Raw genomic sequence first — 9,092 nt, forward strand, 5'->3', positions numbered from 1 at the left:
GATATGTAGGTATTCTCATCCGCCATTTTGGTTCCTATTAGATGGAGAATTATAGCGTATACAGGGTGACACTTATAGCGTTTTCGATTATACAGGATTTGAACGACCCAGGGTTGGTTAATGACGTCATTGCAACCTCTCCACTAATGAAAGACTTGCATTTATAGTAAAATAGTGATTGATCAACCCTGGGTCGTTCAAATCCTGTATAATCGAAAACGCTATTAAAGACTACCCACTAAGTACATAGCGTTATTCCTTGCCAAAAAATGAGTCGAAAAAAGTCCTGAATCATTTTTAATAATTGACGTGTTACACATGTACGCTATACTATACTATATACGCTATAATTCTCCATCTAGTAGGAACCAAAATGGCGGATGAGAATACCTACATATCTAGTGCCTTACTTTTTCCAACGTCTGTTAAGGCTGATGACAAAGAAAGAGCGTAAGCGCTTCCATCTGCTGTAACATAAACATATTTACACAATAGCCTTTCACGACTCACGTTTTTCTCTGCCTTATTATACATCCACGACTACGGGTTACGGCTCGTTCTCTGCCATCAGCTAAGGGCCACCGCACAAGCTTCTCCGTAACGCGTTACGTTAAGTACTGATCATAAACCTAAACCCGTACATAAATTTGAACTTCAGTCAATGCACAAACAAAAACGTAACGTAGCAAAAGTGTCACGCGTTACGATTTTCTTTGTGCGTTGGCTAAAGTTCAAATTTATGTACGAATTTAGGTTAGTTTATGATTAGTACTTAACGTAACGTAAAGCGTTACGAAGAAGCTTGTGCGGTGGCCCTAAGATAATATAATCTTGAAATAATGGAGGATTCACATTTGGCCGGTATTCATAGTCCGTTCTTATATTCAAGATCGTCTTAAGCACGAACTTATATTCGCTCTCTTCGTCAGACACAATCTATTAGCGTTTTCGATTATACAGGATTTGAACGACCCAAGATTGGTTAATGACGTCATTGCAACCTCTCCACCAATGAAAGACTTGCATTTATAGTAAAATAGTGATTGATCAACCCTAGATCGTTCAAACCCCGTTTATTCGAAAACGCTATATGTGTGACGAAGAGAGCGAATATAAGTCCGTGCTTAAGACGATTTTGAATATAAGAACTACGGACTAAGGAATAGAGGGACGGAGCACAAGCTGTACGGGGGGAGCACGTTTACGGCGGGGGGGCCGCCATATTCGATTAGTAATCACCACACATAGAACTCACTATTTGCGTATGTGTGAAAAATGAAAGTCAGATCCTGCGCACAATAAACAAAATAGGAAATAGAAATAGGAATAATTATTAAATATTAGAAATAAGAAATTGAAATTATTTATTTTAAAAATAAAAAGAATAGAAAAAATTAATGCATGAATTAAGAAATAAGAATTGGAATTAATTAATATATTTTATTCTCTTGTTAGATGTAAAATAATTTCTTTTTAATATTAAATGATTATTGCTATTTTTAATATTTTGTCTACTGTATGCAGAGCCTCAGAGTAATAAAAGTTAAAGTATTTTATAAAATTTATAGTACAACAATAATAAAACCGCCTAATCTCTTTACGCTTGTCACTCGTTATGTCTAGTGGCACCACTATACGAATGTAACCATGTCACAGACACAGAATCTCTGTGTGAGAATCGCTACATCAATATGGCGGAAAGCAGTCCCCCCCGCACGCTTGAATTGCCTTCCCCTCTCGCCTAAACTAGGACTTTAGACTGCTTTATTATTGGATATCGGCGTCGTACGTCAAACATTGTGCACAGTGTGAATCCTTCATAAGAACAGACTTTGAATACCGCCCTTAGGAGCCCCCCTTTCCACAGCGTTGTACTACTCGTGCAATTGCCAAAGCCAGCGGGTGACCGGAGTCTCGAAGCATTAGGTTTGACATACTGACCGTTGCAGTTATTTATTCTCAAAATAACCGTCGAAAAGTTCAGTGTAACAAGTGTTAGGGTTTTTTTATTAATGAAATGGTCAGGACTCTTATACAGCGATGGAAGAAGAATTGGATATCAAAGAGCCGCTAATGTTAACTCCTTTGAAGAAAAACAAACGTGGCCAGGTAAACAATGATGAATAAAAATTAATAATTTGTTTATAGCATCGGAACACCGGAGATTATAATTTTAAAGCTAAAAATTTCCTTTTTAGTATGAGTTCACTGCGAGAAAAATATGTTGAAATTTAATAAATTGTTTGAAAATTACGAGTAAATATTTTTTGATATAAAAAAAATACTTAAAATTACATATTCAAAGAGAGAGAGAGAGAGTTTGTTATTACTTCTTTTTGAAACGTATCTTTTTTATTTGTATTTTCAGCTCATCCACAGTAGTCAGAAGCTCCAGATTATTAATTTACACAAGAAATTGAAGAAAGAAAATCCAAAAATTTTAAATAAAGATGCTGTTGCTCAATTAGCAAAAGAGACGGGTATTGGTGCTTGCAGCATAAAAAATATATTGTTGCAGTATAAGCGCACAGGTGCGATTTCAACCCCAAATAAACAGAAACGTCGCCTAACTTTCAAAGAAAAAATCGATGAATTTGACAAGAGTACTATTAGGAGAAAAGTTCACGAATTTTATTTCAATGATGAATTACCAACGTTGAACAAAGTTCTGCAAGCTGTAAATGCTGACGAAAATCTCCCAAATTTTAAACGATCGACCTTTCACTTATTGTTAAAGGAACTAAATTTTACATATACTTGCCGACACCACCATAGAATCCTGACAGAGAGAGAAGATCTAATTGTTTGGAGAAGAAACTATCTAAGAACTATCAAGAGATATCGAGAAGAAGGTCGGCAAATTTATTACCTGGATGAGACTTGGGTTAATGTCGATGACGACACGCATACAATTTGGATAGAAGAAACAGTTAAACCCAAGAAGGGCGCATTTCTCCGAGGGTTGTCTGAGGAGCCAACTAATCCAAGCGGAAAAGGCAAACGATTATTAATTGTTCTGCATATTGGCAGTGCTGCTGGTTTCGTTCCTGGTGGGCTTCTATGTTTCGAATCAAAACATACGGGGGTTTATCATGACGAAATGAACGATACATTTCTTGAATGGTTCAAAAGTATTTTACCATTGCTAGACAACAATGCTGTTATTGTCATGGACAACGCTCTATATCATTCTGTGAAAGTGGAAAAACTGCCGAATACTTCCTGGAAAAAAGCCGAAATAATGAAATGGTTAGAAGGTAAAGGAAAAGAAATATCGGAGACTATGGTAAAGGCCGAACTTTTGCAAGTTGTTGCACTACAAAAAAACAAGTTTGATAAATATGTCATAGATGAAATGGCAAAACAGGACAATAAAACGGTTCTTAGATTACCTCCGTATCATTGCGAACTTAATCCAATTGAAATGGTATGGTCAATGGTTAAAGAATACGTTAAGAGTAATACGGATTCTTTTGAAATACAAGATGTAAAACTATTAGTTGAACAAGGTGTTAATCGGGTAACGTCTGAACATTGGAGTAATTTTATTAGGCACGTTAGAAATGAAGAGAAAAAGATGTGGGAGATCGACGATATAGCTGATAAAATGATTGATAGTATATCTCCATTACTGATTATCACAAACGAAACAGATTCTGAAATCTCTGATAGCGATTATTAATCTTGCATGTCAATCTCGTATGTAATATTATTATCTACATGTTTTTTGACTTCTATGTGATATTATTATAATTTTTATGTTATCTTTGTATATAGGCTTAGTTTACACCGTTTGTGTAGTACGCGTACCAAGTACTAAATCAGTATTCTTTGATTGGTGTAGATTTTACACTAAACGATTTATACCTATCGGAGAAGCAGATTTAGTATTTGGTACGCGTACTAAACAATCGGTCTAAACTAAGCCATTATTTTCGTATATTATATTACTGTATTAGTTATGACAAGCCCTAATAAAAACATGTTACTATTATGGATTTAATTGTTTCGTAAATCATAAACATTTAGCTATGTAATTTAAATATATTACAACGATTTGATATCACATTGAGATTTCGAGATTATTCACCCGCTTAATTTTCTAAGCCCGGGTCCGAGCATTCCGTATTTATGAGTAGCTCACTGCTCCGTACATGAGTTGAATATTCTGTTATTCATCTTTATGTGAATAGACTTTTAGGTTGTGATCAGTCATCCTCACTTTCGAATGTAAACAATGGGAAACATAACCTATTTAGATTCGTGCAGTAGTAAAAAATGCAATGTTACAAATATTTAATTGTCGATAAAAATCACTGAGAATAATATTTTTTTTCGATATTTTACATTTTATGTGGCATATGCATCGACTATGATATCTTACAAGAAATTTCTGCAAATATAAAATATAATCAATGAAAAGAAGATAGGGAATGGATATTACATTAAATGTCAAAAAAGACTATTTATAAAAAAAGAAGGAGAGTTGTATAGACGTGAAGCAGTGTTATCCTAATTATTATTACATCGAATACCAACGAAAATGCCGGTTTATCAAGAAGCAGAAGTACTAATCTTTTTCTATCATAATAAATAAATGTAATAAACAGTATAAAAAACAGTGATACATTTGACAAGAAGATAATTAAAAAAATAAATAAATAATAAATACATATTGGTTCATTCATAATTTTTGAGAAAATAGTTTTGTATTTAAAATGTAAGAAAAAATTAAATTAAAAATTTTTGAATAATAGAACATGATAGAAAATTATTGAAAAAATTTTATATTATTTCTACATCATTTTTCAATTTCAAAACTATGTAACTACTATAAAAATTCTTTACATATTTTTTATTTGTTTCTCTCATGGAAAATTGCTTCTTTCAGATTGTATCACAAATTTATTGGAAACTATATATATAATTTTCTTTCTTGTTTATTTGACAAATATGCATAATTAATATTTTTCCAGCAAATTCAAGCACAGACAATTATTGTTATTCATCCTGGTTCTATGTATCTTCGTATGGGTCGTGCTTCTGATTTGAAGCCTATTACATTATTGCATGCAGTGGCAAGGAGACGTTTATCAAATGGGACAAAGTACAAAGATAGTTTCTTACCTCCAGCTGTGACACTAGTAAATATACAAATATAATACTATAAAAACGTTTTGTTATCTCGGTTTCATCTACAATTGTCTTTGGCAGACGAAGGAGCTAACACAGGGAATGGAAGAGTCTCGGCTGCAAGTGTCGCATACTCTACAATCTTGTTTACAATCGGATGGTAGCAGAAGATACGCAACTCCACCACAGCAGATAGCAGCTTTCAATCGCAGATCTAGTCCAGAAGTCTCTTCACCGGGTAACATGAAGTGGACAAAAACCGATCGCAATATAGTAGTCGGTGATGACATCTTATCGCTAGATCCAGAGGAAGAATCCAATTTTAATATCCATTTTCCATACAAAAGAGGCGAACTTAATATTCATTTGGGTCCAGGCGGCAGTTTGACAGCTATCATGGCAGATTTGAAAACAATCTGGGAATATGTGCTGACTGAGAAACTAGATATTCCCTTGAGAGACTTGAAGCATTATCGTGCAGTGCTCGTTATACCAGATATTTATCATCGACCTTACTTGAAAGAATTGACTACATTATTGCTAGACGAGATTGGTTTTGGCCGCTGTATTCTGTTACAAGTCAGTTTATGTTTATGTTATGTATTCCAAAAAGAGAGAGAATTTGCGTTTGCAACTATTAAAGGATTTTTACTAACAAACTAATAGTTATTAAATTAACAAGTAAATTAGAAATTAAATATAATTAATATTCTTACCTTATTGACAGGATCATGTAGGTGCAATGTTTGGAGCAGGTCTTGGTTATGCGTGTGTAGTCGATGTTGGAGCTCAGAAGATATCAGTATCCTGTGTGGAAGATGCAATCTCTCATAAGGACACGCGAGTGCGAATGGATTACGGCGGAGCAGATGTCACACAGACGTTTTTCTGGCTTCTGCAAAAATCCGCATTTCCATATAAATTATGCGATCCTGCAAACAAACTGGATGCATTACTCTTAGATCAACTAAAGATAGATTTTTGTCACGTGGATTTAAATGTGTGTGGCTCACAGGAGAAAACATTTGTCGTTAGAAAACCCAAGCAACAAACAGAAACATATACTTTGCAGGTATACTTATTGTATACTTATTTTTGTTAAAAAAACATTTTTTCTTGTGTAATATTGAAATGCATTGAAACTTGAACAGGTGGGCGATGAATGTTTAATAGCGCCTTTAAGCTTATTTCAACCAGAATTGTTTAGAATTACTGGAACACATAATGTTCACGTTCAGAAACGGTCATCGGGAGATCCAGAAGATCCTTATGACGAGAATTATTTAAGGGAAACGAGTGTAAGTATCTATTCAAATATTGATTGATGAAACAGCAAGACTTGCTAGCACAAAATATTATTTGTTTGGAATATAAGAAGTTATTGCGTAAGATATTAATAACGAAAACGTAAAAATGTTCACTTTATTTTTAATATTTATATGAAAACTCTGAAAATCTAATCAAGCAATATTTTTCGCTTTACCTTTTTCAAACTTTATTAAACATGTTTCTGTTTTATGCAAAATTAATTATACTAATTTTGATTTCAGAGGCGTGGGATGAAAGAAACTCTTGATCATTCGTCAGAAATGCAAGAGGAGACGGCGACTGCACCTGCAACTGCTGGCGAGGACGAAGTTGTAGTTGATGCAGTCGGCGATTCTGCACCCAGTTTATCCAATCGAGATTTAGATGCTCCCCGAGATTTCGTGGTCCCGCAACAATTGCTAGGTCTTGATCAAGCTATTCTGCAGAGCATTGAACGATGTTGTAGGTATATAAAGATTTATCTGAAATAAAAAGGCTGTAACTAAGAAAAAACATATAAAATTAATTCTATTTTCACAGCCAATGATGATTTCAAGCGAAAAATGTATAGTTGTGTACTGGTCGTTGGATCGGGTTTGAAATTTAAGGGCATTGGCATGTGGCTTCGCAACAGAATATCTCTTCAAACACCTTACATGTATAGGCCTGGTACGTATTTCCTTTAGTTCTTCCTCTGATCAACAACTGTGCATCGTATTCTATTAAAATTACAAACGAAAAATTCGTCATTGATATTTGTAATATATATTGGAATAAATCAGTTATTCCTTACATGTCATCACATGATATTTTATAGCGTGAAATATATAGAAAAAGTGGTAAAATATATTTAAAACTTTTCTAATTTGAGAATTGATAATTGTAAATTTTGAATTAGCGTTAAAAGAACAAAAAACAAAAATTGCGTTAGTTTTCTTGCTTTATCACAGAACAACTGGACATTATAACGCAACCGAAGGATATGGATCCTGGTATGACAACATGGAAAGGTGCAGGGATTTTGAGCTGTCTGGAATCAGCACAGGAATTATGGATTACTCGAACTGAATGGCATCGTTGGGGAGTTAGGATATTAAGAGAAAGATCTCCATTTTTATGGTAAAAAACAATCACTACATTATTTTATAATTGTAGCACTATCAAACACAACTAATTAAATGTTCAATAAGTTACGACTTTTTAATTGTAACTGATACAAATACACCTATACAGATCTATTTACATTTTTGTATTTAGAAAAATAAATAAATTAATTAATAAAAAAAATAAATTCCAAATAAAAACCATAAAAATTACAATAATTATAGTTAGATAGTTTAGAAACAATTTTTAATAATAATCTAATAAGTACATCAGTAATATAAAATTGTAAAATATTAATTACTTATCGAATATTACAATAGCTCAATCATTTTAATTTTAGTCTTGTCGTTACGATGATATTGTATTATATTAGCTTCCAAGAGATAATGTACAAATTCTAAAACATCTGGTGTAACATCTATATAAACATCGTCTCCGCCTTTTGAATAAGCAGCTGTTAATGTCTGAAATTGTAGTTTTATATATTAATTACAATAAATTAACTTGATAAAAAGTATAGATTGTGTATTATAAAAATATCACAAACCGCTAATAAGTCATTGAGGTCCACATTTTTAGGAAAAATTATGTCAACTGTGTTAGCCTGCAAAAAGAATTTGCCAAATAGAAGATATCAATCCTACTATTTATTTTCATCTTTTTAAAACTTGCATAAATTTATATAATAAATATTTCGCTTTCAAAAGTTGCAATTTTACATACCAAGTCTTTCTTTATTTCTTTAAATATACGCTTGGACACAATTAGTTCCTTTTTATACATTGTATTTGCAAAAGTATTTGTGGCATCTAAATAAGCTTCTTGCATTTTATCAAGTCCACTTTTTTTATTTTTTAAACTGCAATAAATATGGTGAAAAGAATATGAGAATTTTTGCATCGCTATGTATATACTTACTATGTGATATCTTCCTGAATATCAGAAAGCTTTTGTTGAAGATTATCAAAAAGCTCTTGCATATCATGAATGTCTTTTTCTATTTCGGTTATTAGTTCTAAGCGTGAATCAGACGTTCTCAAAATTGGATAATCTTTAGGTTCTATTTGTTGAATTTGTTTTAATAAATTTTGATGTAGTTCTTTTTGCTTCATCTTTATATCCTCCAATGAACTTGATGTTTTTAAAGAAAAAGTTTCATTGTTTGACAGTATTTTTATAAAGTTTTCTATACTTTTTTCCTGCTTTCTTTTCTTTTCTTGCAATAGTACAAGAGCATCTTCAAGTGTATATTCCATATCCATCTTTGTTTTAATATATGCTGAAAAGACTGATGAAGTAAAATTCACTACTTGTTTAATACTGCAAATAAAAGAAAATACATTTCTCTAAAAATGAAAATGTATTGGAGTATAACCTTCTCACAAGCAACAAAAAACAGCTAAATAGAATTACACACACGTTAATGCTATTGCTCCCGTCCAGTGATGCAAACTCGAGCCGGCCAGCCCTGGTGCTGGCCGGCTCGAGTTTGCATCACTGCTCCCGTCAAAATTCTGACACTCAGCATGGAATTATGGTAGATCCAC

General features: G+C 32.9%; 3 protein-coding genes across 4 annotated transcripts; 2 read left to right on the plus strand and 1 right to left on the minus strand.

The window, feature by feature from the left end:
* The first annotated feature begins 1,858 nt into the window (after window positions 1-1,858).
* Window positions 1,859-3,998, plus strand: LOC105668906 (uncharacterized). Its single transcript, XM_012361571.2, has 2 exons — window positions 1,859-2,109; window positions 2,369-3,998. The coding sequence occupies exons 1-2, from the start codon at window positions 2,041-2,043 to the stop codon at window positions 3,680-3,682; spliced, it is 1,383 nt and encodes a 460-aa protein (XP_012216994.1). The 5' UTR covers window positions 1,859-2,040; the 3' UTR covers window positions 3,683-3,998.
* Window positions 3,999-4,424: 426 nt separating this feature from the next.
* On the plus strand, window positions 4,425-8,062 carry Arp8 (Actin-related protein 8). 2 transcript variants are annotated; one of them, XR_010888471.1, is made up of 8 exons: window positions 4,425-4,567; window positions 4,977-5,144; window positions 5,215-5,712; window positions 5,861-6,205; window positions 6,285-6,431; window positions 6,684-6,907; window positions 6,982-7,110; window positions 7,392-7,478. XR_010888471.1 is itself a non-coding variant. In XM_012361714.2 (8 exons), exons 1-8 carry the CDS (start codon window positions 4,544-4,546, stop codon window positions 7,562-7,564), a joined length of 1,704 nt encoding a protein of 567 aa, XP_012217137.1. In that variant the 5' UTR covers window positions 4,425-4,543; the 3' UTR covers window positions 7,565-8,062. The 2 variants fall into 2 exon arrangements, 1 of the variants encoding a protein (XP_012217137.1); XM_012361714.2 differs by having other exon boundaries at window positions 6,684-6,903; window positions 7,392-8,062.
* Window positions 7,775-8,986, minus strand: LOC105668983 (uncharacterized). The gene is made up of 4 exons (XM_012361717.2): window positions 8,464-8,986; window positions 8,269-8,404; window positions 8,093-8,149; window positions 7,775-8,009 (listed from the first exon to the last, which is right to left on the minus strand). The coding sequence occupies exons 1-4, from the start codon at window positions 8,805-8,807 to the stop codon at window positions 7,857-7,859; spliced, it is 690 nt and encodes a 229-aa protein (XP_012217140.1). The 5' UTR covers window positions 8,808-8,986; the 3' UTR covers window positions 7,775-7,856.
* Between the last annotated feature and the right edge of the window lie 106 nt (window positions 8,987-9,092).

This window comes from Linepithema humile, chromosome 1 (assembly GCF_040581485.1).
Source record: "Linepithema humile isolate Giens D197 chromosome 1, Lhum_UNIL_v1.0, whole genome shotgun sequence".
In the NCBI taxonomy this organism is placed as follows: Eukaryota; Metazoa; Arthropoda; class Insecta; order Hymenoptera; family Formicidae; genus Linepithema; species Linepithema humile.

Bases quoted from the DNA above. Each gene is read 5' to 3' on its own strand.
- LOC105668906 (XM_012361571.2), top strand. From the start codon at position 2,041: ATGGAAGAAGAATTGGATATCAAAGAGCCGCTAATGTTAACTCCTTTG. The intron at 2,110-2,368 runs GTAAACAATGAT...TTGTATTTTCAG, and splicing joins AGAAAAACAAACGTGGCCAG to CTCATCCACAGTAGTCAGAA.
- Arp8 (XM_012361714.2), top strand. From the start codon at position 4,544: ATGCCGGTTTATCAAGAAGCAGAA. The intron at 5,145-5,214 runs GTAAATATACAA...TGTCTTTGGCAG, and splicing joins TACCTCCAGCTGTGACACTA to ACGAAGGAGCTAACACAGGG. The intron at 5,713-5,860 runs GTCAGTTTATGT...CCTTATTGACAG, and splicing joins GCCGCTGTATTCTGTTACAA to GATCATGTAGGTGCAATGTT.
- LOC105668983 (XM_012361717.2), bottom strand. From the start codon at position 8,807: ATGGATATGGAATATACACTTGAAGATGCTCTTGTACTATTGCAAGAA. The intron at 8,150-8,268 runs GTATGTAAAATT...TTCTTTTTGCAG, and splicing joins AAGAAATAAAGAAAGACTTG to GCTAACACAGTTGACATAAT. The intron at 8,010-8,092 runs GTTTGTGATATT...CTACAATTTCAG, and splicing joins ACCTCAATGACTTATTAGCG to ACATTAACAGCTGCTTATTC.